Consider the following 27728-nt stretch of genomic DNA (forward strand, 5'->3'; position numbering starts at 1 on the left):
ACAAACAACATGCTCTTCCAAGGCTTCAGCTGAGGTTCCGTCGTTGAAGGACAGGGGGCGCTGTTGAGCCGGAAGTCAACTCTACACACTGTACTGTTGTTGACTTTGCTGTAGGACTGCTGCGAGCTCTCCTTTACAACTGTTGGACCTCTGAACTGTTAATACCCGAGACGATGGCTGCAGAAAAGAGGTAAGAACAAGCCTTACCTTTCTCACATTCAAGTGACCTCACTTAAGCTAACATTATAAATAAAGCGAGTGGCGTGTGACAGATTTGAACCGTTACGTCGGTTGTAAAGTTAACGCGAGACTTTTAACTAGTTTTACAGTAACGTCAGTGAACTCTCGTTTTAAATAACTAAACTTTGCTGTCACAATAGCTAACCAGCTATCTGAGTTAGCTAATCGTGACTGTGATGTCGACGCAATGTAAAGTTAACGTATGCTTCACAGTGGTTGTGGGAAAGGCTGCGGTGACAGCGGCATTCACGTGGACGTCAAGGTAAGTAAATAACGCCCCTCTCTTATCATATAGGTTAGCTACGTATAGAGTGGTCGCTAGCATAGCATAAGTGGTTAGCTAATGTGTAACGTTGTAGTTCAGTTTTGTTCCCCTGTCATGCTCCAGCCTCAATTCACCGACCAAACTCCAGCCTTTAAAAGGCCTGTTAATATTATTCCTTTATTATTATCACCCCACCTTACCTGCCCTGTAACAACTGATAACAAGCTGCTGTTTGATAAGGCGCTTTATTGCACTTGAACAGGATTATTATAGCAAGGTGCTGAAGAGCTCCTCAGACCTGAAGACCAATGTCTGTGTGACTCCAGCCCAGCCCATCCCTGCCTTCGTCCGCCAGGCTCTGAAGAAAGTGCACCCTGATGTCAGTGACAGGTCTCTGGGCTTTTGTCTCACTCTCTGCTAGGGCTGGGCAATGTGATCAAAATCAAATATCACAACAAGTACTTCAAAAACAATGAAACACTGACAGTATATAATGACTATGTGGGTAAATGCAAATATAAAAACAAGTACAACAGTCTGGTAAGTTCAGAAAATGTCTTCCCTTTACTGTAATGCAACCTTTAAAACCATGATATCCAAAATCTAACAATACATATTCTCATGTCACAATAATGATATATATTATTGACATATTGCCCAGGCCTACTTTATTTCTGTTTATACTGATTCAGAGATACTCATATTGTGTGTGTTCTTCTCTCCTCAGGTACTATGGCTGTGGTCTGGTGGTGCCAGAGTGCTTGGAGGGCAGCAGGATATTGGACCTGGGCAGTGGAAGTGGGAGAGACTGCTACATGCTGAGTCAGCTGGTGGGCGAGAAGGGTCATGTCACTGGCATTGACATGACTGAGGACCAGGTACTGTACATCAGCATCACGGTGAACTGTCAGTGATATACAGTGCACTCAGAAAGTATTCAGACCCCTTCACTTTCTTCACATTTTGCTATGTTGCAGCCTCATGCGAAAATTGTGTGAATTATTTTTTTCCCCTCATCAGTCTACACTCAGTATGCCATAATGACAAAGAGGAACCAGAATTTTAGAATTTTAAGCAAATTTCTCAAGAAGGGAAAACTGATATATCACATTGACATGAGTATTCAGACCCTTTACTCAGTACTTAGTTGAAGCACCTTTGGCAGCAATTACAGCATCAAGTCTTCTTGGGTATGATGCGACAAACTTTGCACACCTGGGTTTGGGTGTTTTCTGTCATTCTTCTCTGCAGATCCTCTTAAGCTCAGTCAGGTTGGATGGGGACTGTCAGTGGACAGCCATTTTCAGGTCTCTCCAGAGATGTTTGATTGGGTTCAAGTCAGGGCTCAGGCTGGGGCACTCAAGGACATTCACAGAGTTGTCCTGAAGCCACTCTGTGTTGTCTTTGCTATGTGCTTAGGGTCATTGTCCTGTTGGCTGTTGAACCTTCAGCCCAGTCTGAGGTCCTGAGCGCTCTGGACCAGGTTTTCATCTAGGATATCTCTCTACTCCGTTCAGCTTTCCCTCAACCCTGACCAGTCGCCCAGTCCCTGCCGCTGAAAACACCCCCAAAGCATGATGTTGCCACCACCATGCTTCACCGTTGGGATGGTATTGGGCATGTGATGAGGAAGAGTCCTGGTTGTTGCAACCTTACTTCCATTTAAGAATTATGGAGGCCACTGTGCTCTTGGGGACCTTCAATGCAGCAGAATTTTTTTGTAGTCTTCCCCAGATATGTGCCTCGACACAATCCTGTCCAGGGTCTCTACATGGGCGGTGTTACTGGCCCTTTGGAGAGCGTCCTCTTTTTCTGTCAGCTTCTGCTGGAGCTGCCTCGCCTTCACCTGGCTATTTTTCAGCTAGCCAATCTGCATCTTCAGTGCTTTTTTTTTCATTTCAAGAGACTTAGTCTCAGTGATGGTGGAGTACAGAGCGTCTTTGAGTGTCCCTGCACAACTGAGCTGGGCTGCTCAGAGTTCTGCTGTGCAGCCGGCATGTTTGAGCCGTAAAAGGCAGCAACAAACTGCATCATCCCAAATGATTGTTCAGTATAAATGTGCACCCAGCATCCTTCACATAAGTATTTTTTCTCTTGTAGCTTGAAGTGGCCAGGAAACATGTGGACTATCACATGAAAGAATTTGGCTTCAAGAAGCCCAATGTCGACTTTGTCCAGGGCTTAATTGAGGCCCTGACAGAAGCCGGTCTGGAAAAGAATTCATTTGATATCATCATGTAAGAAGTCTTTTATGTCTCTTTCTCTTTATGTTTTGTATTTGATTTCTGTGTAATTCAGATAAATTGTATTCAAATGTTGTTATTTCTGCCATAGTTCCAACTGTGTGGTGAATCTCTCTCCCGACAAGAAAAGAGTGCTGGCTGAAGCCTACAGTGTGCTCAAGGTACAATGCTTTTGACTTTCTCCTCGCTTTAGTATGACAAAACAAGAGAAGAATGCTTGGACATGAGCCAAAACACTTTGAATCATGAATCATTAATCCTATTAATGTATGGAGTTTGCGTTGATATTCACTATATACACTGTTTGACGATTGATCTTTAGGATGGTGGTGAGCTGTACTTCAGTGACGTCTACAGCAGTGAAAGACTCACAGAGGAAATTAAAAACCACAAAGTCCTATGGGGTGCGTCAAATTGATATCTCACTGCCAAAAAAGCTCACCAACATGTGCCAAATATCATAATGTAGTTTATCTTGGCAGGTGAGTGTATTGGTGGAGCACTCTGGTGGAAGGATCTGCTGCAGTTGGCTGAAGAGGTGGGCTTCAGCCCACCACGGCTGGTTACATCCAAGATCATCACCATTGAAAACAAAGAACTGCAAGCCGTTCTAGGTTTGATTTTTTTCCTTATTTGTTACTTATTCGTTGCTTTTTGTGTACTGCCTCATCTGCTTGTTTCTAAATCATAACTCAGGGTGGGTTGCAGTAATGGACATTTATTTTCAAACTGAATGAAATTAATCCTGTTACACTATTAAATTATGCATTTTGATTTGTTTCTAGCCTAGATTGATCCATTGATTCTGATCCTTATTCTTGCTGATTAGGCTTCTGCTCAGGTCAAAGAGGGTGGGGAATTACGTGAGGTCACCAAACTAAAAACATTAGGAATGATTGACACCTGACAGGTGTAATAAAGCTAACAGGAGAGTGAGGGAGATGTCAACCAAGCACACTTTGCACATGCCCACATGGAGGTCTAATTAATAAGTGAAAAACACCTGTGTGAACACCTGTCAGGTCATGGGTTTGAACTTTATCAGTTACTACTGGTTTACTCATTCAGATAGCAAAGTTTTCTGGTCACCAAATATCTACTGGCCCACAGCAGTGGGTTTAGAGTTTAATGCTAAAGACATATACAGATAATATACACTATGCATTAATGTTTACAGTGGACTATGACTAGTGAGTAACCAAAAATGTTGTTGAAAGCTATATTTAGTAGGAAACTGGCTAACAACTGATAGTGTTGGTCCATCTCAGTTGTTGATTTTTCAATAAAGATTTAATAATAATAAAACGCACATTTACAAAGTGCTTCAATAAACAAAACAGAAAATACACAATTAGATGCAGGAGGAAATTAAAACATAATAAAAATCTAATAAATGAAAACATAAATAGAAGACAATGGAAATCCCCAAAATAAACAATAAATGAGAGCATAAACAAGAAATTACATTAAAAGCCATTTTATAAAAATTAGTTTTTAATGAAAATGCCCTACCACCTTCTATCTGAAGCCTTGCTCTGGGTACTGATAACATCAGCTGGTCTACGGATCAATGAGTGCAGGAGTTTAAAGGGATAAAAGGACATATTTGAAGTGCTATATCGTAGGTAACTGGACTTGTTTGTTGAAAATGTTTCACCTCTCATCCAAGAGCCTGGAGGGGAGTTGCAGGCTTTGAAGCCCTGTGTGGGAGTGTCCTTACAGAGTCACTGATATGAGAAGGAGCTATGCCAACCAGTGATTTGAAAACAAGAAATAACCTTTTAAAATCTAAAAACCACTGGCAATCAGTGCAATGAGGCTAAACAGAGGAAATGTGCTGATGTCATCACCCAAGACATTACAGATCGTTTTATTCCAGGTTGACTGGTGCATTTATTGATTATCTCTGACCTGTTCTGGCACTACAGGTGACTTCAAGTTTGTCTCTGCTACATACCGCCTGTTCAAGGTCCCTAAAGGCAACACCAAGACCTGTCAGGTCATATACAATGGGACCATTACAGGAGTAGAGGAAAGCTTCCTGTTTGACTGTCACTACACATTCAAGGTCTGTAGTAATACAGCAATGCAATAACAGCTCGATGTCTCCTGCTCATGTCCTCTATGCAAATTATGTCATATGTGGGTGTATTTCAGGCTAATAAAGCCGTGGAGGTTGATGGAGAGTTGGCCACCATCCTGACCCATACCAGATTCAAGGAGGACTTCACTTGCCAGCCACCGGGAGGCCCCTCTGCGCCCTGTGGAGTCAAACCTCAGGTCAGTGTCACAACTAAATTCCAGGATGTGGAAATGTCTTTTGTCTGATGTGTTTGAGCGCTAGAGGTCAGTATGTTTGTGCTATCAGTTTCCAGAGTGTGACACACCCAGAGAGCCCCACTGTCTAACTGTACACACAGTCGCACACACACATGTGTGCGCCAGGACGCATGCTGCAAGTTCTTCCACACGCACTCACATACCCACTCAAACATACATACGCACACGTCCACACGCACAAGGTCAAGCAGCTGTCTTGGAGTCATAACCAGACTGTGGAGTCATGCTGGGGAACCTTGAACAGGAAGGAATGTTCTCTTCTCAGCTAATGGAATACCATCTTATCAGCTCTCATGGTCGTTCTGTGAACACACACACGTCTACAAACACCACTATACATTTTTCACTGACTACCCTGATCACTCACTGATTTAATCACTCATTTCACACATTTTATTTTGCTGTTGAGGGACTTCCTCATCTGTTTTTGTGAGCAGCGAAGAAGTAAATATAAAAAAATCAGTGATTTATCATATTGTGTCCCTTGGTTTAACCTTTGGACTGCCGTTCTGAAGGGAAATCAGATCCAAGATACTTTTCTCTAATCAACATGGATGGCTAGTGATAATAGTAATAAAAAGCCTTTGGTCTTGTTCTTGAAAGCACAGCTACTGTGAAATGCTGATTTAATGAACAACCAGTGACTGATAAAAGAGACACTGAGCCATACACCTGGGGTAAACATGCATTTCAAAGCTCAATGTATAGCCTTTTCATTCTATTATACAGAATGTACAGTATATTAATTAGTGTTTAGTGCTAGAAAATAAAGAAAACTTTTCACTTTTTACCATTTCTGAGATTTGTTTTGGATGAAACACAATAAGTATGTAATACTTGAATGGAACTGCTTAAAGTTGTACGCGCCTAAGGATTTCTCCCATGTTGTACTGTTGATACAGGCAGGCGTCGTGGATCCTTTCGAGCTGGCCCTTCAGCTGGAGAAACAAGTTCCAGGTTCGGCCACAGGGGGATGCTGCAGCACTAACTCTTCTGCCTGTTGCAAATGATGATGTGAAGAGCACTGTGCAGTACAGGCCTAGCATCATACTGTGTATGCATTGTAACAGTAGTTCAAATTCACTGACTCAATTATGGCTTACGCAATGTCATTATTTGTTTCTTACTAACATTTCAAATGAGATTTCAGCTATTTAAACCAATCAGTCAGTCAGTATTCCAGTAAAAGACTTTGAATTTAATCAATTCAAATATTAATTTTGCATAAATAAAATGACTTTGGCTTTGTATCAAGGCACAATGTAAATACAAGAAAAAAAAACAATCAATCTTAATTTTATATCAATGCCTTTCACACTTTCAGCAGGACTTTTCCCACCTTTGCCTTAACAGTTGACCCTACTTGTGTTGTAATACCTCTAACTGCATTGATTTGTTGAAGCAGAATATTGACAGATTTTGCACTAGTGTCAGCTTTGCAACAGTATCATCATTATAATGTTTGTTATGATGTGTTACTTCTGTAATTACACAATAATATTGGCATCAATTGATTGTCCTTTTTTTCAATTTTGTATGTTTTAATGTGTGTTGGTTCATATGTATCTTGTCTATTAGGACGTGGATGGATTTAAAGTTCTAGGACCCCATGACATGGGACATTTACTGTAGACTTGGGCCATGTCTTTTAAATACGAATGAATACGCTGCTGTGATCACACACTTCCAACACAGCTGTGATTTGTCGCGCAGTTATGGGCTGTATTGAATTACTGTGTCTCTATATGATTGATATGTCTTGAGAAAGTTCTTGTGACCACAATGTCAATTTGGTTTGAAAATATATCAATGCAGAGGGGGTAAGTACAGTACGTGCTAGTTTTTACTTTTTTCTCTGGAATTCTACTTTCATTTCTGCACACATATTGTGGGTACTTCACATCAGTATTGTATGAGGTGCTTTTAAGCCAAGAACAATCATCAGTACAATGGATGGTGTATAATTAATTTGAAATAGGCCTTTAGTTAGTGAAGGATATGTATCCACTCGGAAATCTGAGGGATCAAAGGTGGAGAGAGAAAGAAGACATTTTTTACAACATCTTTCTATTTTTTTTCCTAATAAAGAAAAAAAACATTATTCATGGATGATCTGCGTGTAACTGACATCCACATTAAAGCCCTAACCTGTGAGGAGAGGCCAGAAGTAGATGGTACTTCATTTTAAGGGATCACTTGTTAAAAAGTTTGGGAATCACTACTGTAGAAGACAGTTTTGCAGCACTAAAGTTCACTAGCATGCCCTTACATTAACGATACTGCAATACAACCCAAATAAATGACTTCAAATATGACCATGTAGTTGATTCAACACCTCTGACAGTGTCGTTACAATTGTATCATGATAAAGCATTTATTTCACTTGTATTGTATTGCACTGTATTGTGCAGGTGGTCATGTTTGTGTACTGATGTCATAAATACACAGTAATCATGCACACATGTTATCTCCTGTAGTAGGATACATGTTAGAAAAGTCACGAGTAGAGTTCTGTCTGTCTCTTAACATGAGGTGCACTTGTTTTGGAATTTGATTCGCCAAGGAGGCTGCGGGAACCCCGCCCCCCGGCCAGCGGGCCCTCATGATTGGCCGCCGCCGTCGCCTGTCTCGGGGACATCAGGGGAGGCACGAGTTGGCCCATAAGCCTGCGCTCGCGAGTCATCAGTGTCGGACACGTAGTGGGAACGAGCAGGTCCCGATGCACAAGCCACGGCAACCCTCGGCGGAGATGAAGGCGGACTCCGACTGGCTCTGATTTTTAAAAGCCCTTTTCATTCAGGAGGTTGGTTGCCAATGGTTATCAATATGGCAGAGCCGTTATCCCAAGGACCCACCGCTGCAAAAATGGCGTCACTTAACCGGGTCCGAGCTTTGGCGATGATTTTCTTAACTGTCACTGGCTGTTGTGTCACCCCGACAAGTGGCAAGGAAGGGTCCGAGGAGACCGTCATCATAGGGCTCCGACTGGAGGACACGGACGACATTTCCTTCATGGATAAGGGCTACCTGCGGGTGAGTGAGCGCTCGCGGGTGAAATTAAGGGTGTACGGGCAGAACATCAACAACGAGACCTGGTCCAAAATTGCTTTCACGGAACATGAGCGGAGCCGGACGGTAGGGAGCCTTGACAGCTCCTCGGGGGATAACCAGAGCCAGGAGGACTCGTCCGGCTTGCATCCCTGCGGTATTAGGACTTCGGATATAATTATATTACCCAACATCATCCTGAGTCGAAAGACGTCCGGAATAGTTGAAATTGAGGTCAAACCTCTGCGAAAGACGGAGAGGAGTAAAGCGTATTACCTTTGCATCGCCACCGCGACGCCGGCCGTGCCCGGGATGCACGACCCGTGGACGGAGAACACCTGGATCTACCACGACGGGGACGACACCAAAGTGATAGTGGTGGAGGAGAAAAAGTTTCTGCTGCCTTTCTGGCTCCAGGTCATCTTCATCTCCATGTTGCTTTGCCTGTCGGGTATGTTCAGCGGGTTGAACCTGGGGCTCATGGCTCTGGACCCCATGGAGCTCCAGATAGTCCAGAACTGCGGCACGGAGAAGGAGAAGAATTATGCCAAAAAAATCGAGCCGGTCAGGAGTCAAGGGAATTACTTGCTATGCTCGCTTCTGCTCGGGAACGTGTTGGTGAACACCACGCTGACCATCCTGCTGGATGATATCGCCGGCTCGGGGTTGATCGCCGTGGTCATGTCCACCATTGGAATAGTGATCTTTGGGGAGATCGTGCCCCAGGCCATCTGCTCCAGACACGGCCTCGCTGTGGGCGCCAACACCATCTTCCTCACCAAGTTCTTCATGCTGCTCACCTTCCCCGCGTCCTACCCGGTGAGCAAGCTGCTGGACTACCTTCTGGGACAGGAGATAGGAACCGTGTACAACCGGGAGAAGCTTCTGGAGATGCTGCGCGTCACGGACCCCTACAACGACCTGGTGAAGGAGGAGCTGAACATCATCCAGGGCGCGCTGGAGCTCAGGACTAAAACCGTGGAGGACGTGATGACGCCGCTGAGAGATTGCTTCATGATCCCTGGGGACGCCACCCTGGACTTCAACACCATGTCCGAGATCATGAAGAGCGGCTACACGCGCATCCCGGTCTACGAGGGCGAGAGGTCCAACATAGTGGATCTGCTCTTTGTCAAGGACCTGGCGTTCGTGGACCCGGATGATTGCACCCCGCTCAAAACCATCACCAAGTTTTACAGCCACCCGTTGCACTTTGTGTTCAATGACACCAAGCTGGACGCCATGCTGGAGGAGTTTAAGAAAGGTGAGACAGCTACATAGAGTAACTTTATTATTCATGTGTTAGATAAGAGGTGTCAGAGGGCCTCTTCGTTTTCAGTTTAACCTCCCTCCACCCTCAAGTGTCAAAGGTCACTGCACAAGCGGGCTGACCTTTCACCTGTCCACCCCCCTGTATATGGACAGGTGAGTTATGTAATAGCACATTTCAGGCCTCCTGCTACTCTGTCCATCAAAAAGTCAAGGTATGTGAGTGGATCTCAGTGTTTAAAACCTGATTTACAGGAATAAAAAATAGGAGGGGAGTTCTTGCCAAACCCCCCCTTGAAGGTTTTGCAAGAACTTCCAGGTAGTGAAGCTACAAAAATAAAGTAAAGGTGAAGGAAGAGGATGGTGATGTTTTTGCATTTCTCAGAAAGTCTGAAGCAGCCACATCAGTAGTGAGGTGCACTTGCCACAGGCTGGCTGGTCACTTCCTGTAAAGGGAAGGAGGAGGAGGAGGAGGAGGAGGTGTTGTTATCTTTCTCCATCGCTTCCATTCACTGTTAATGTTCACACGGTCTCTCTCTCTCTCCTCCTTCTCTTTGTCTTGCTCTCCTCCACCTTGCCATCTCATTCAGTCTTTTTCACTCTCTCCCCTCCCTCCCTCTCTCCCTCCCTCCCTCTCTCTCTGATTTGTGAATGCATTAGGACATGTGGGAATGGTGCAACGGCAGTGCTAAGGTTATCAGGTGGGGGCATCTTGTTTGAGAACCTGCTTAAATCCCTCTACCTCTCGTGTGCTTGCCTCTGAATGATGGTGGCGATAACTCCTTTTGTCCAGCCCTGGAATGCAGTCGTGTGGATAATGAATAACAGCCTCTAACACCCTCGAGCCCCCCATGTGTTGTGTGTGTGTGTATGCGCATGGCGTTTTGAGAGAGATGTTTACCTCACCCACGGTTTACCTGATGTTTTGCATAGCCACCCCCTCTCTGTTGATGCCTCTGACTAAGTTATTCCTGGCACTGTTTGCAGATTCGGTACAAATCTGTTCTTGCTTTATGCTCAAATCCGCAGCCATAGTGACCCAGTGAATCATAGGTACACCTGTTCATCAGCTGATTTATCAATACTTCAAATGTGGGGCAAAATAAAAAGCCTGATTGATGAATCGCGTGCTCAGTGGAGTATTCACTTTGCTTTAAGAGGATTAATTGGGAGGAAAACAGAAGAAATCATTCAGCTCCATTACCAGAAATTAGGTGTAGCCCTCCATGCCAAATTAGCATTGCATAATATACTAGTTGGGGGTGTTTGTTTGTTTTCGTCACAGTGGACTACTTACAGACGGCGCTAGCAGCAGAAAACATCGATTCCCTTCGCCTTGTTGATCATTTTTCAGACAAACAAGGTGTAAACAGAATGCAAGTGTTACAGCACAGCATTGTGAAATGCTCTGTTACATTATTACAATAACATTATTAACCCTTGCAGTATCTCTCACCTCACTTATTACACTAGACCAAGTGGACTGTCAACATCTGATGGGTGAGATGCTCTTTGAAAGTATTATGACTGTACTTGACCCGTGAGTAAACAGAGAGGAGTAGATAGGGGGCACCAGGAGAATAATTTCAAACACATTTTAATAGTTACAGTATTAATGTATTAATTAAAGTTTTATTTTTTCCATAACCGAATAAACAAGCTGTTCTCAGAAGAAAATAAGGTCCCAAGAACACTGTTTGAAGCTAGAAATGTGGCAGGGTCCGCCACATATAAACAAAGTAAAACAGTATGAAATTGTGTTGTTCTTTAAGAGAGTTTGTTTATTTAGTTTGCTTAGGCATACAAAATAATTTCTCTTCTGATTTAAAATTACATAGTGCTCCTTTACCATTACTGGATGCAGCATCATATTAAATTCAATGATACATTCACTGTAGTTTTAGCTCTCACAGAAACCTTTAATAAGTGCTTTGCTGATGCAGGATCAGTGGCCAGTCAGTTTACTACATCTTTGTCGTTTGTCTTTTTGTCCTTAAACGAGCTGCCATGATACATGGCTCTGTTGTGGTTGTAGTTCTCAAATGTTTCCACATCACAGATCCCTTGACTGACACAAATTAGACCACAGACCCTCAGTTCATAAGATTTTGTCCCATTGTCCACCATCTGACAAGAAGTTTGTGTTTAGATGTTTTATTACATAAAGTATATGAAACACATGACCATGTTATGTCAGTGTGTTACGTATGGATGGAATTATAGTAAAAATTAATGACTCCCCCTTTAGCTGGTGACCTCCTGGAGCCCCCTCAAGGACCCCTGAGGGCTCCTAGAACCGACTTTGAGAACCACTTGTATTCTTATTAACTTATTAAACCTCATTCACAATATCACTATTTTTAGACACAGTCGTTAGTTTGCATTGGTTGTTGTTGTTTTGGTTTGCGTATGTGCTCCTACTGCCCTCCCCTCGTGCGCCGGTGCATTCAGGTCCTATCCCATCTTGCTAGCTCTGTACCTGACATTGATATTTACTTAAGTTGGCACAGGATGAAGTGAACTCATGTAGATATGTGTTACATGTCTAAATTGAAATTCTTAACAGTGAGCTTGAGCAGAGATGGCTTCTGGGGTTTAGCGTCATTATGACTGTGTTATAGCAGACGTTCAGTATATTGTTACATAGTGATATCAAAACATTGACTTGTGATTGTCATCATATCCGTTTTGTCCAAATAATTTAGCTCTAATACTTGTCTGACACCTGTTGAACAATTGCATGAATTATAATCCTGCATTCATTTCATATAAAACCTACAGAAGTTGAAATCAACTGACAACTCAGATACTTAGCTTCTGTTGTGGGCTGAGTCATATCTGTTTACGCAGACTGTTTCCTGAATTTTAATCATTTCCACCCACTAAAATTCAAAACTCGACATATTCACATTATGTTGCCAACATAGTTCATCATATAGGTCCAGTTCTGGTGTGCAGGGTCTGAGTGTTTCTGCGGCTGGCCCTGTGCCAGAGGGAATTCGCCTTCAGCCTCTCTTGGAAGTCATAAGCAACAGTTGTAGGGAGGGCTGCGGGGTCAAAGTTTCCCGTCAATCTGGCTGTGTTCGCAGCACACACTTAGTTCAGAGTGCTTTGTATCGTAAGTCATTGTTAATTAATTTGATGCCGCTTGCGGAGCTGCATAGTCGTCTGAAGTCTGTTACAAAAAACCCATAACACGCTCACATTACAGACTTACAGTGTTGCAGCGTTGGATGTAAACCTTCTGATAGATAGACATTTTTACTGTAATACTCATTTTTCTTACAATCTACTCAGAAATCATACTGCTTTAATGTTGCCTTAAAGATAGGAAAACCTGAAGGAAACCTGTAGAGTAAAAATAGCAAATCTGTGCGTTTAGATATTGAATTTCTTGGCAGTAAAAATAAACTCCAGGCTCCTTAGGTTAGAGGTTACGGTCAGATTCATGCGGGAGCTTTTTAATTCAGGCAGACACCCCCACTGGAAACTTCTGACCCCCTTCATTAATTGCTCTCCGTCTGCGATTGCAACAATTACTGTCATCCAGGGGGCTGCTTGTCAAGCCGCAGGTTTACCGGTTAATGAGTGGGTCAGTGTGTGCCATTTGGGACCAAACCAAGGAGTTGAGTCAGGAACAGGAATTTAGCTGCCCCTCTCTGACTTTGAGTTATTCCTAAGAGTTATTCACTCACTTACTCACATGCAGCGTAACCACCCTTGTGAGAGGAGGAATCTACTGTATGGATGTTTGGAGAGCTCAATTCAGGTTATGCACAGGTATTCTTCTCCAGCTGGCTGTGCTTTCTGCCCCTGGGGAAGGCAGGACACTTGCCTAACTTGAATAAGGGAGTCCATAGGGGGACTGGGACCTGACCCAACAGAGAGGATGAAGACTTTTTTCCCCCAATTATCTCCCCGCCTTACTAACAATGGACACACACTCTCAGTTCCTCTTAAAGGTGCACTATGTTGTTGTGGGGAATACATTTTAATCAGAAGATCTTCATTGATTTTTTTAATGCCTAAACAAACTAAATAATCAAACTCTCTTCACTTTCATGGCTGAATAAACTGAATTAACAAACTGACCTTAAAGGACAACACAATTTCATATTGTTTTATTTGGTTTATATGTGGCGGACCCTGCCACCTTTCTAGCTTCAAACAGTGTTCTGGGACCTTATTTTCCTCTGAGAACAGCTTGTTTATTCAGTTATGGAAAAAAGAAATATTTCTGAGTACGTATTATTACCTCATTACCTCCAAAACTACATAGTGCTCCTTTAAATCTGACTTGTAAACTTGATGTGTGCATTGATGTAGTTACTCCCCTGCTTGTACAGTTATGAGAAGTATGTAAGCCATTGATTAGATGTGAAAATTCCCATAGCATCCCCTTTAAAGCTACCAATTTTACACATATTTACATTCATGTTCTCACCTCATTTAAGAAACCTGTCAGTGAATATCCGAATGATGAATGACCCAAAATTCATCCCACTGTTTGCTTTGTTATCTCATGTTCAGCTAGTGTTTCATAGCTCAGGGTGTATATGCTTCACAGTTTGAGAGTAAGGTCCCCAGTGTGACAGAGCCTACATGAGGCCTGGCACGTCTTGAACTAGTTCCCCGATCGCTGCAATATAGGCCAATCTATGCTTAATTCAGATTCAACAGCCTTCACGCTCTCTTTGCTCAGTACTTTGTCTTAAAGTGAAACTCTTTTTTTTCCCCCTCTCTCTCTCTCTGTGGGTCTTGTTGCAATACTGACAGGAGTTTTGTGGTTTCTCTTTTCGCATGCTTTTATTCTTTCTGGGTGTTTGTGTGCGGAGCGTATCATAGCAAATGTCGAGAAAAAGTGTGTGTTTGCCTGGTAACCCTTGGTGTTAGCGCTGCAACAAGTGTTGGGATTAAATGGCATCATGTTGGTAAGAACACCTAATGTTTCCTGATGAGGGACACCCCTTTGAACTCAGCAGGACTCCTCCTGCCAGCCGCTCACTTTATCAGAACTAATTACCTCGAATTATAGGTTGTCTGCAGCTCACTATACTTTGTGTTACTGGAGACGGCATTAGTAGTAGTAGTATTTTTTTTATTGTATGGAATGCAATTTCGATACAAACTCCATGTTCCATGTTCACTCCATGTGGACTCCATGAGTCCATGTTACAGGCAGCATAGCATGTTAACACAACACCACATGCTGTTAAAGCATCTTATTTTGAGATACATACTGTACCTTTTCCTACCTGTACTGCCTTTTGGAATGTAAGCCTCACCACATAATTAAAGGTGCACTATGTAGTTTTGGGGAAGAAATTTTAATCAGAAGAGAAAGATCTTCACTGACTAAAATAAAAACTAAATCTGTCTTGGTTTTCATGACTGAATAAACTGAATAAACAAACTGACCTTAAAGGACAACACAATTTCATACTGTTTTACTTTGTTTATATGTGGCGGACCCTGCCACCTTTCTAGCTTCAAACAGTGTTCTGGGACCTTATTTTCCTCTGAGAACAGCTTGTTTATTCAGTTATGGACACAATAAATATTTCTGAGTTTGTATTATTACCTCATTAATATTGTAAATATTAAAATTCTGAGTTTGAATATGTTCTCTAAGACTACATAATGCCCCTTTAATGAAAAGCTACTGTGAGCATTTTCTACTCTATAATTAGACTAGAAAATACTCACTTATCATTTAAGTGTCTAGTGCTTTCATATCCACCAATGGCAGCATAGAAATTAGACAGGCTGCTGTTGTAGAAACCTGCTGAATGGTAACTTCTCCTCTATTGTACTCTTGACTCTCAATTTATGGGACTGCGAGCTGTCTCGCTTGTTTTCTTCTACAAATCATGAATACTTTACATTACTGCCAACAGTTTTTCCAAAGCAGAGTTTTGCAGAGACTTGCCGGTGATCCATCACAGTTAAGATTTCATTGTCTTCACTCTTTGTCACAGGCTAACGTCCTATGCTAATGTATTTTGCCACTTGGCAGTACTGGAACCAGCTGAAAACGAGAAAGGCAATGGGAAAACTCTGACCTCTGCTGATCCCAACAGTACACTCTGTGATGTGTGAAGTCTGAAAATGCAAACATTATGATTGTCTGTGTATATTTCCAAAACTATAGGTTGTATGGAACTGAAGCCTCATCATCTCAGCAAAGTTCAAACTGTGGAGGTTACTAGAGACAGTTCACATTTGGATGGGAGTAAGAGTATAATTACTGGCATGATATGTGTGTTTTGACGTTTCCATAGCCACACCTGCATTGTTACAGTTGTGGCTGCTCCGTAACGATTTCTTTCATGTTCAAGTTTGAGCAGCTACATGTGTTGGCTATCACAGATGATGACTGGTACCTTAGAATGTGGATTGTGATATGAAGTCATCGTATTTCTATAATTTGTTACGTTTTGTCGCTATTGACTCTCACTACCATCTCCTGGGTTTTAAGATGTATGGCATTTATTCCTCGGAGGCCAAATGCCCTATCTTGCAATGCTAATTTGTGTGTCTCCGTGATTTGGATCGTCTTCCTTGGTACACCCTTTCACTAACTCTCATGAAAATTGGGGAAGTAGTTTTTCTGGAATAAGCTGACAAACAACCAACAACAGAAAGCAAAACCTCCTTGGCCAACTCCACGATGAAAATACATTATATGGCCCTTTACTAGAGGTGGGATTAGATATCGATATGGCAGTATATGATATAGCTTCCTCTTGCAGTATGTTATCAATACACTGGTGCCAAATACTGATATTTTTGTTAAAACATGCAGGTGCTCTAAACAGATTCTTCCCCTGACAATTTGACCTACCGGAGTCACTACTTCATGACTCCCTGTGGTATAAACTTCTGTAACTGTAATTTACACAGGAATAGTTGTATTGTTCCTTCGAACATTTTAACTTCAGAACTGTTCTGCTCTCTGACAGTTCGGCTTTTTGCCAGTTTATGGCTATTTTATGTTGAAACAATGGCACACATGGACATGAACAAGTTGCAGTCAGTGTGTGTGTGTGTGTGTGTGTGTGTGTGTGTGTGTGTGAAACAGACACCACAATGCAGTGGATAAATATATCGTTTCTGCTTTTTGCCTGTTTTAGGGGTATGCATCGTAGACTGCATATTCACTTTATTGGTATACCATCATTCATGGGCAGCATATCTTGATAGTGTAGTGGAAATGAAATAAAAGTTTATCTGAGCCTTTTCACTGAAAGCAGTCGTCTTCTGCTGGAAACAGAACAGATCGGTGCAGAGTTTGTGACCAGGAAAATTAAAACATTGGGCTCAAAGATGTTAAAACAATTTATAAAATGCTAGAGTTGGGTGATAATCTCAGTGGGTTTGTCACTATGTGCGACTCCTCCACATCACATGTGGTCTATTGATTGATCGTTTATATAAGAGTATAAATATAATATAAGTGCGGGTTTAAGGATGTTCTGTAATTTCCAGGATTTCAGACTTATTTAAAAAACAACCAACCATAAGGACATTGTCTGTTTACAACATGTTTGCTCATAGTTTGTCTTCTGGGCTTGGAGTTTTACCAAAACATGGCTCGGGATATCAGAGTGTCCTTGAATGTTTCAGAGTGTATCAGCACCCCACAGTAACGTTATTGTTACAGAACAACGGGTTGATCAAATGTTTACTGTGGTAGATTTTGTCTACAAGTTTAATGTCTCTAAAAGGTCATTAAGGTCTGAAGTTGACGGATCCAAAATATTGTTTAGCGCTCTTTAGGAAATCCTTAGTGATAAGTACATACTGTTTGTAGTTAATGATGTTTAATCACATAAACCCATTAATATTGCATGAATATAGGATGCAGATATGTTGAACATTGCAAGATGGCATGGGCGATCTCACGATTTTAGATTATGATCGTCCACAGTCTACTTTTAAGACGAATAATAGTGATCCCGATATTTAATATCCTCTTACTTCTTTTTCCAAACTTCACACAACCTCGTTGATTAGGAATTTAAAGTAACATGAACATACCAATCGAATGATATAGCCAACCAAATGGCTGTGCTGACTGGACGAATTACTTCACGTGGCTCTTGCTCGGATAATGAATTGCAAATGATGCAACGCGAGTCATAGCTAGCAACTTGAGGAGCATGTGCCAAGAAAGAACAATCTTTAATGCAATATTGTGGTTTAATGGTGCAAATAGAGACAGACTATTTCAGGTGTGGCTTTAATCAACAGGCCATTTCAAAAATTGAGAAAAAAGATCACGATTTAGATTGTGGCTCGTAATTTTGCTAAAATAGACCATAATATCAGTTTTCAGCCATGTCGCCAACCCCTATAGCGACAATGATGATATTCCACTTGTGATGTGATATTCACTCAAAGATGCGAGTTGTTAATCACAATGTATAATATAAATGAATGAACTCTTGAGTTTGTTGTTTTAAAAGACTGGCGTTTGAATTGGCCTACATTCTTCAGATTCTGGTACAACATGGAGTGTAGGCTTTTAAGACCCGATTAGTACAACAGTTGAGGAGTGTGAATCTAGGCACAGTGCACTCCCAAAGCCTGTCTGATCTGGCATTATGACTTTTACTTTACATTTACTTTCTACTACGCATTTAACACAAAAACAGCGGCACAGTGTGTCTGCAGCGCTTTGGATTTGCTGCTCAGAGATGTGTATCCTGCGGTGAGGAGGCAAAATGTTTGTTTTTGCGTGTGGTTAAGTCTTCAGGTAGGCTCTGCCATTATCTCTCCTACAGCTCCTGCTTTTGTTGTTCACCAAACAAACGCCTGTGTCGGTGTCAGCCTGCTCTTGTATATTTGGCATTAGTTAGAAAATTAGCTGCAAATTCGCCCCACTTGGCAAACCTGGCTGCAAACAACAAAAGGTGCGATAGAAAATAGAATGTGCTAAAAAAAACTAAATCACAACAAGCTCCCTGTTGCCTTGAAGATGTCATGTCATGAAACCTCACTTTGAAGAGCAAATGATGTGAAGGTCTTTCACGGAAGACTTTTGATCTGAATCTCTGTGATCTGGCCTCGTCGCCTCTGTATGGCACATTTATGTGATGTATCAAAAGAGGGACAATGGGCTGCTATGAATATGTACTAAGATAGAGCCTGTCAAGAAAGGGTCACGTGTCGTACCAAGGACGTGAGTAGGAGGCACTTACTTTAACAGATGAAGTGCTCTTTTTGTATTACTAAGGTCTGCTTTGATCAGGTTTTCTTCCACGGAAGTACTAACAGTGTAATGTATCGTCTCAAAATATCTCCTGTATATAGTATAGATTTCAAAGGTTACAGTTTTTTATTTTACATTACAGTTGTAGATGTTAGTGCCCATCATTTCTACTTCATAACTCCACTCGTTAGCCTCTGATGGTGGCTGTTTTCTAGAGAAAGGCTTTTAGTTTTGTGTTGTGGATGTAGTTAAGGAGCTGAGTCTGCTTCCAGCACATGTTGCCAAGGATCTGTAGCCATGCACTACTGAGGAAAATTTGTTATTACGCAATCCAGAATGCAAACACCCCCACGTTCCTTTTAATAAGCTGTTTCCCAAAACAGAGACTTGTGTGTGTGTGTTTTTATTCTTTTGGAAGGGCCAGGGTGTTTGGTGCAGATTATTTAGACCTCATAACTGACATGATAGGAGAGCTATGACCAAAACATCCGACTGAGACTGAGAAAAACTTCATATGCTTGTAATGGAAAAGGTTAATGCTTCATTAGTAACTAACTGCTTTCTCTGAGTTGTCCATGTTGATCACCACATTACAGATTCAGTTCTTGGTTTTTGGACACTTGTTGCTATCTGTAGTGTTATTTTAATGGTCCGAGGCAATCAAGAGTTTGATGGCAGATCTCATCACTCTAAATGGAAATGTAATAAAGAATGCAATAAAAGGGAATTAAAGGTCATTCAATCAACTGTGGATGTCAAAAACCTCCTACAGCTAAAAAGCACAAAAATATGAATGTTGTCTTGAATGGGATTGAGACAATTTTTTTTTACAAATTGTTCACATATTATTGCCTTCTACTTTTGATTAGGTTTTATACAGCATCCAGACTTTTTGGGAATCACTAGGGCTGCACAATTAATTGAAATCAATCATCTCACTAGTGAGAGATCTGCCACTGAAGGCAAAATGAGCAGCTGTCTTGTCTCTGTCTTGTTAATTACATGTCCATTCAGAGTGATGAGCTCTTGGGCTGTTGTGTGAAACGTAATCAAAAAGTAGAATGCAATAATTTGTGAAGAAACTGTGTTTACAGGCAAGTGTTTACAAAGTCTTCTCAAGATAGGGTGTGGCTCGGGCCGCATTCTGGAGCATCCTGCGTCTTGCAGGGCTGAATTGCCAGTTCTCTTAGCATTGTATTTCATCACAATCCCACAAGTTTTACACTGTACATAACCAGCTGCTTTGTTATTATCAGCATTGACCACTAAATCAAAATGCTGCCATACCTTTGATTTCTCCGCATGGTATTGCGTAGTTTTTGAACTCCCCTGATGACAAGTTTTGCGTTACATCCTCCATCATTAGCTCGCTAAAACTGAATGAATGTTTGCCGCCTTGGAAGTAACAAAGTGCATTCAAAGCATTTACACATAAATAACAAACCTCAGCACTTAACAGGACATACAGCCCCAGCAGAGACAGTATGTCCATCAGATATTATCAGTTATCACTTATTTTTCACTGTATTTTCATTTAAACAACTTGTCAATCAACGTGACCAAACCTGATCCTGACCTGGGCACCATTTCCAAATTTTCATCTGAACCCACTATGGCCGTCAGGTCTCAACTGGTTTGGGTCGGGCATCCACACTCTTGGAAAAGAAATAAGCCCATGTAGTTATATCCTTTGTACAATCATGTGTTTTACAAAGCGGTGAACCTCACACCATCCTTGCTTATGAACGACTGAGTCTTTCAAAGATGCTCCTTTCAAACCCAGTCATGATACTATCACCTGTTACCAATCAACCTGTTTACCTTCCCAGTCTTTTGTTGCCCCTGTCCTGACTTGATTGAAATGTGTTACTGACATCAAATTCAGAATAAGCATATATACAAAATCACAAAATCAAAGAAGTTAATGAAGTCAAACATTAAATATATTGTCTTTGTTTCTGCTTTCAACTGAGTGTATATATATATATATATATATATATATATAAAGAAAGATGAGCAAAGATCACATTCTGTTTCTGTATCCAGGGTTGTAAGAAGCCTCTCTTAGTCTCTGATAACAGGAAAACGTCACTGAAATGTTTGCCTTGACTGCAGTTATGCCTTAAAGATATGATCATGGTAATTTGGGTGTTGTGCGTTATGTCATTCTTATGAAATGAAGGGAAATTGCTGCTATTAGTGTTGCTGTGTCCTGATTTGGAGGAGGAGAAGAATGATGATGTTGATGTACTGCAGTGATCGTCTTGTCTTATTACCAGAGGCTAAAAAAATGTGCAGATCCGTACATCTCTCTCCCTCTCTCTGAATATGCTGAGCTCATTTCCCTCACAGTAGCAGTCTGTCACGTCGGTTAAGCTATTGAGCTCCAGAGGTACAGTGCAGCAGTAATACTTCACTTTATGAAAGTCATCCGTTTTGATTTACTGGCTTCTCTTTGACATTCCCTGTGTCTCTGATGAGCACTATCGGGCCTCGTACGGTGTAGGTCTGTCGATATGTCATTTATTTTTCAAACCAAGCACTCCTTTCCCTCCACAGTTAATTCTCTCTGCATTTGCAGTTTTGCATACGTATGCACGACTATATCTTTATGTCGTCTCTGTCTAACTTTGACTTGAGCAAAAGGGAAAATAAGGCCCATTCAGGCTGTGCCTCAGAGAGGGACAGAAAGCCCTCCAGCTTGGTCAGCCTAGTAACCAGGCTCTGTGCAGCACACTCAGGGAAGCAGAGCCACTTGCTTGTGCAGCAAGTCCCATCCCCCTCCTCCCACATTCCCTCTCTCCCTCTTCTCTCCATATTGTCCTCTTGCCCATTTCCCTCAGTGTTATAAATTACAAACGACACAAACCTCCAGGCCTAATGCCCTGCCATGGACGCCTTCCAAGCTGCACTTTTTGGAGAGCCAAGAGGCTGGCTTCATTGATAACACCAGGCACACTGTCCGTCTCTCCATTTGCTGGCAGGAGGAAAAGCCCAAGACGGGCCCTTCACAGGCCCGAAAGACACCGGCGCTTTTTACAATCAGCTGATGGAGCCTACTTCTCTGAGAGTTCAGCAGTGGTGGGGTTTCTCTTCAGCTGCCCATGTAAAACACATCAATAATAATGAATAGAACAACAAAAAGGATTGAGATTCATCACGAAAAACTTGTTCTTACGTGAGTCTTTATGATTCACTTATTTATGGGTTTAAGATGTCCGTGGTAGATGTATCAGTCATTTCAGGGGACATTTGGAAAATTCTCACATCAAGTTTCTGAGAAATTGGCATGAGTCACTCGTAAGCATTTTTAAGCAAAAGCAAAAGCCAGTGGGCCATGAGGTGCATGTGACCCTTTCATTTCCCCACACTTCACAAGTAATATTTAAGCAACTGTAACTTTGTGACCTTAAAATATCAGCTTCAAATTCCTGTTGATGATACAGTGTCTTGTAACAGGGTGAATGGTGTCTCTATCACTTGTCTCTGCTCTATGTAACTTCAGTGAGAGGGTAGGATCACAGCGTTACATATAAGTTTTAAACACATAACATTATGATGTAATGAGTTTTGTTTGTAGTTCAAACCTACATTATGTCTGACAAACTGTTACAGACCTGGGATTTGTATTTACGACAGTGGTGTTGCACTCAGAGACTCAGACATTTCTACATAATGTTGCTTTAAACATCTTTTAGACATCTGTTCAGACAACTGAACAAGTAAGAATTTGATGTGATTGTGACATTTGCAATTACAACAGTGGTGTTGCACTCAGAAACTGTGGGGGGCGCCAAATCCCACAAAATGCCAATTTCTACATAATGCTGCTTTAAAGGAAAGAATCCAACTAAAGCAGACCCCAACTGACAACTTAAACATCTCTATATTACCTAATAGCTCATATTGGTCGAACATAAAGCAGCTCTTCCTGCTGCCCTGCAAATAATTGACATTGCAGGCATTACAAGAGGGTCGTCATCTGATTCATTTTTCTACCAATTGAAATTAGAGATGTCCGATACCACTTTTTCTGGTATCTGAACTTTGTGTTCCAATAGACCTTTTTCACAGCAGCCATTTTGGCATCAAGCAGTCGAGTAAGCACAGGTGTTACCAATGATACTGATTAAGATTCTGTTCCATTCAGGTCAAACAGAGTCAAGGTGCTGCTCACTAGAAAGTCTCCGCTACACTAAATGGAACAGAACCTTCATTAATTGTCATTAATTAAAACCGTGTTTACCTTGTGTTTTCACCCTTGTTCCTTTGTGTTATGGTTGGTTTGTCAGCAGGATTACACAAAAACTACTGAACAGATTTCCAGGAAACTTGGAAGGGGCACAGAATAGAGCCCAATAACCCTAACCCTGAAAATGTTTAACTCTGTATCAATGTTATTTTACAGATGTAGCTTGCTGGTTATTGATATTAGCTACTTAAAAAAATATATTTTAAGTTGCATACAGGTGGTGCAGCCCCATTTCTAATAAATAAATAATGCATTTTAGGCAGTGTCAGAGGTATTTACGATACCGACCTTCCCACACTACAGGTACTGTAGACACTTGTTAACTCTCTGAAACCTTCATCTGGTAGTTTAGGGGTCATTATTGTCCCACTTTTACATAAAGCACATGTGGATGTAACAGCTCACATGACAACTGTGGCTCAGTCAGTCACAAGTAAGTACACAGTCAAATGTAAACAGGGGAAAGCAGTTGGAATACATTGTTTTCACATTGTTTTAGTACTCCATCCCTCATCCAAAGAAGATAGAAACCAGATATCGGCCTGTGCAGCTTTGTTTTAAATGCACAGATGCATTTTCAGGTCATTCAGTTCTCTTAGTATGCCTGCTCTTTTCCCTCTTTGGTGTCTCCCAGTGAACAGCAAGCAGGGGGGGGGACTGCTAGTAGAGCCCCACTATGGTCTGCAGGCCCCTGCCACTGCTCCAGCTGACCCTCCAGACCAAGATCGAAGCTCCAAGCCTTAACCCCATCCACAGCTCACCCTCCAGCTCCAATTATTATTCCTCTCCAGTCTGCAACCATTGCACATGGTGGTTTTATTGTGTGATTTTGCTGTGCTCTTAGAGTACTTAAGTGAGATTAAGTCTGTCTATGTTAGTATTGGTAGAAATTCACTTTTCCAAAATAATTGGAATAGCAGTTCTATTCTAGGGTGGATTTTCCCTTTGAGGATAAGAATCGTAACACGTTTGAGGCAGTGAGTTAATAGTTAATTAGTAATGTTAGGGACTTAATGTTTAGGGCCATTTGAGAGTTGTAGGGTCAAGATTGTAATTGTTTGAGCAGAATTATTTCAAACCATTTCTTGTAAATGCATCAAGTGCACGTGTTATTAATGCACACTGAGTAACTCTGCAGTATTTTAATTAACACAAACCTACTGCAGTAAAAGTGATGGACAAATAAATTGACTTCTCTCTCAATGCTGATTGGTACTCCTTTTAAATGCCAATATATCACTATATGTGGCTTTAAGCCACAGCTAAAAGAGGTGACAGCCAGTCATATACAATGAAACGCCATTAATAAGTCGCAGTGAGTGCTTGAGATTTAACCAAAACTGATATCAAGAGTTAAATAGCTTCCACTGGAGTGCAAAAACATGCTCATGTTCTTCTTATTCTGAGGATTTATGCAGCCAGGTTATCATAATGTCAGTGATCAGTATTGGCAGCAGCCTGATGATTCTGTGTGGATGGCTAATTTTATAAAAACCACACAGGAAGCGGGACGTTCTTGTAGGTTTCATGTTTTCCTCAACAACCCACATTCTCAAAGCTTATTGCACAAAGCACGAGAGCTTTTTAATGGACTACTTAGCTCATTCTAGCTTTAAGGATTTCGGCCCCGGCTAATTGTTTTTATTGAGGTATTAATTATGAGTTTTAAAGCTCCAAGTACTGCGTGCCAAAAATGTGTGTTTTCAGGTGTTTAATTAGCTCGCTCGTTCTGTGTCACAAGTGCGTCAACTGATTCGGTTGCAGCATCGACGCTGCTTTGTGACACATTATTGCTGCTGATTTTGTTTTGATATTCACTGCCAAGTTTGCTGTTTGAAGTTTTTTTAAAAACATTTTTAAAAGATATTTATTGCACTGTTTTCCATACAGTATCATACTTTACTGTTGTGTCTTTACAAATTCATTTATATTATTTATGTAGCACTTTTTTACGAAGCACTTTAAAATTCTTTAGCTCCCAAATTGTAAATTGTGAATCTGGGTACAAAACTAGAGGGCTTCAAATCAGATCCCTCCAATTTGATTGGTTGGCTCAAAGGCAGACGTGGCTCAGCAAATATGAGCAATACGGAGCTGTGCAGATATGTACTGTTTGCCTCCACCCACACATCAGGAGGCGGAGGAAGACATTTGGATGGGTGAGATTAGGGAGCCACCCAAGTTATAACTTATTTAATCAGTAAATACATATGGCCCCCAAGCTTAAGATGAGCCATCGAAAATGATTTAATGTTTTCCAGGGGAATGATTTTAACATCACTGGCAGACGAGTATCAAATGTTTATAAGACCAGAGTTTTGTTTAACTCAAAATCTTAAAGGGGCGCGATGTAGTGCCGGAGAAGAAATTCATACTGAGAATTTTAACATTTACTGTATTAATGAGGTAATAATACAAACTCAGAAATATTTATTGTTTCCATAACTGAATAAACAAGCTGTTCTCAGAGGAAAATAAGGTACCAGAACACTGTTTGAAGCTAGAAAGGTGGCAGGGTCCGCCACATATAAACAAAGTAGAACAGTATGGAATTGTGTTGTCCTTTAAGTCAGTTTGTTTATTCAGTTTATTCAGTCGTGGAAACAAAGACAGTTTGTTTATTCAGTTTGTCTAGGCATAAAAAAAAATCAGTCATTGAAATGTCATCCCCAAAACTACACAGTGCACCTTTAAAGCTAAAAAGTATAAGAAAGTTCTGCTTTCATGTGTTTTGCTACTTTAAAACACCCACAGTTCTTGTCATCGTTGTGTGATGTGCTCACCATTCAGCAGTTGCAACACTCACATAACAGAGCAGCACCTGACCACAGGCCCATTCATTTATCCCCACTGGTTTCCCATTGATGCCTCTCCTTATGACTGAGGCCCAAAGGAATCTCCACCCAGGGGACCTTTCAACAACAAACGCAGCCAGCTACGACAGCAAGCTGCTTCTCTGAATGAACAACAATGTCATTCCAGCAGTGTGCGTGTGTGTGTATGTGTGTGTGTGTGTGTGTGTGGCTGTACTGTATATGTGTGTGTGTAGTGAAACACCACTGGCTAGTAGCAGCAGAGTGATCTTGTGACCAAGGCCCCTTAATGACGGTTAGGAGCTGTGAGCAGACTTAACTTCTCGGCATTACCCCGTTTAGTCCATATTGCGCTAACTGTATTATCTGACCCAAAGGCCAAGTAAGGGTAAAGGACCAAAGCATCAGTGACTGAACTGAAACCACGCTCACACAGAAATTCACCTTTTTATGGTGCATTACACTGTATGCAGGTGACTACATTTCCCATAACCTCCTTTATAAAATACAATGCTTACTTTTGTGCCATAAAGCGTTCTCCGCTCTGCTGTTAGGCTGCGATCACATATAATTATATTATATGATTTTATTTATTGGGTGTGCTAAATTCAATGTGCTTATGATTTACCACTTTTGAGTCCATCAAAGATTTCAGAACAATTACAAACAGGCCCTCTGAGGCCAGTAGGAGTCATTTCAGTCTCCATATTGTATCTTCACATATATTTATATTTGTATTTGGTGTCAGCAGTAAAATAGTGTATCTGTTGTGTGTCTCCATTGAAACAGTAGAAGTGAAATTAGATGAGATGTGAACATGGTGAATATGAATAGGCATCCGGTCTGTCATCTGTAATTCATTGTGTCTGCTCGTCAAAGACTTTTTCGCTTGGTTTTTATCTTCTTTACTTTGCCTGAGCTGTGGATGTTTGAGTGTGTGCAACTGTGTGTCTGTTTGTGTCTGTTTCCCAGCTGTCTTGCTAGATGGCCCGTGAGTAATAGACCATCCCTGTAACTCAAAGTAATTGCCAGCGTCCCTCTCTACCCCGAGACTATGAAACCCTGTTTGTTTACATCTATACTGTGTGTCAACAAGGAAATGAAGTGCTGTGACATAAGACATAAGAATCCTTTTCTTCATCAGGTTGAGCATTGCTCTGCATAGATTGGGAGAGAGAGAGACTACGACTACAATCGAAGCTTTAAAGCGGTTGGTGAGAATGTTGTGAAGGGGAAAGCACAAACATGGTGACACAAATGTTGCCATGCCAGCCTTTTTTGGCACAATGGACCAATTTTGTCCTATTCCCTATACCTATTCAATTGGCCCATCTGGCCCAGAAGCAACCTCCGAGTGGCACAGTATACACAGAGGAAGGCTCTGCAGACGGTGGGTAAAACCACCCAGAACATCATTGCTACCCATCTACAGAGCATCAGTGATCGGTGAAGTGCAATGTCTGCACAGAACCCAAAGGATACTTAAAGACAACACCCACCCAGCCACAGTCTGTTCACCCTGCTGCCATCTGGCAAAACATACAGAAGTATTTGCTGTCGTACCACCAGACTACAGATCAGCTTCATTCCTCAGGCTGTGAAACTCCTCAATTCATCCTCAACACTCCACCATAGAAAACACTTTTTCTTGTGTAGCATAAAGGGATTACAACTTGCAAGAGTTCCACATGCTCAGTATCGATCACGCAGGATGTACAGATCAGGCCTCTCTCACAAATCTTTCTCAAGTGTTGCAATTCTGACCACACTTTTAGCTTTTGAGAACATCTGGCTAGACAGTCACGAGTCGGCAAGTGCTCTACTAAAAATATGTCTCATTGTCTTATTGACAATGAAGACCCATTTTAATGGCTGCTGGAAAAAATTGACCTATCTCCATTTTCTGCTTTTAAAATCTGGCCCAATTGAATTTGTTATGAAGAGACCTGCCCTATGCTAAAGTGGTGGAAAATACAATTTCTCACTACTTCACCTATAAAGCAAGATGCATATGAGAGAGGATGTCTTCATCAAAGCTCCGGCA

The 27728-nt window shown here is 41.5% G+C and overlaps 2 protein-coding genes across 3 annotated transcripts in view; both read left to right on the plus strand.

The window, feature by feature from the left end:
* Positions 1–80: 80 nt before the first annotated feature.
* On the plus strand, positions 81–6598 carry as3mt (arsenite methyltransferase). Its single transcript, XM_084371068.1, has 11 exons — positions 81–190; positions 454–502; positions 768–895; positions 1233–1383; positions 2606–2742; positions 2840–2909; positions 3071–3152; positions 3231–3362; positions 4677–4816; positions 4906–5028; positions 5991–6598. The coding sequence occupies exons 1-11, from the start codon at positions 174–176 to the stop codon at positions 6096–6098; spliced, it is 1137 nt and encodes a 378-aa protein (XP_084227194.1). The 5' UTR covers positions 81–173; the 3' UTR covers positions 6099–6598.
* A 904-nt stretch (positions 6599–7502) lies between these two features.
* The window catches only part of cnnm2b (cyclin and CBS domain divalent metal cation transport mediator 2b), a gene marked incomplete at its 3' end in the record, with an annotated part of 45531 nt that continues 25305 nt past the window's right edge, over positions 7503–27728 (plus strand). The window contains exons 1-2 of one of the 2 annotated variants that reach the window (XM_084370881.1): positions 7503–9400; positions 23506–23615. In XM_084370881.1, coding sequence (XP_084227007.1) covers positions 7903–9400; positions 23506–23615 — 1608 coding nt within the window. In that variant the 5' untranslated portion in view covers positions 7503–7902. Of the gene's footprint in view, positions 9401–23505; positions 23616–27728 lie in introns of those variants that run through there. The other variant, XM_084370880.1, reaches the window with a different exon arrangement.

The sequence above is a fragment of the Pagrus pagrus genome (genome assembly GCF_965226575.1).
Source record: "Pagrus pagrus genome assembly, chromosome: 2".
Taxonomy (NCBI): domain Eukaryota; kingdom Metazoa; phylum Chordata; class Actinopteri; order Spariformes; family Sparidae; genus Pagrus; species Pagrus pagrus.

What these genes read in the sequence shown, in the direction of transcription:
- as3mt (XM_084371068.1), top strand. An exon ending in TTGACATGACTGAGGACCAG is followed by an intron (nt 1,384 to 2,605) that starts GTACTGTACATC and finishes TTTCTCTTGTAG; the next exon opens with CTTGAAGTGGCCAGGAAACA. An exon ending in ACTGTCACTACACATTCAAG is followed by an intron (nt 4,817 to 4,905) that starts GTCTGTAGTAAT and finishes GGTGTATTTCAG; the next exon opens with GCTAATAAAGCCGTGGAGGT.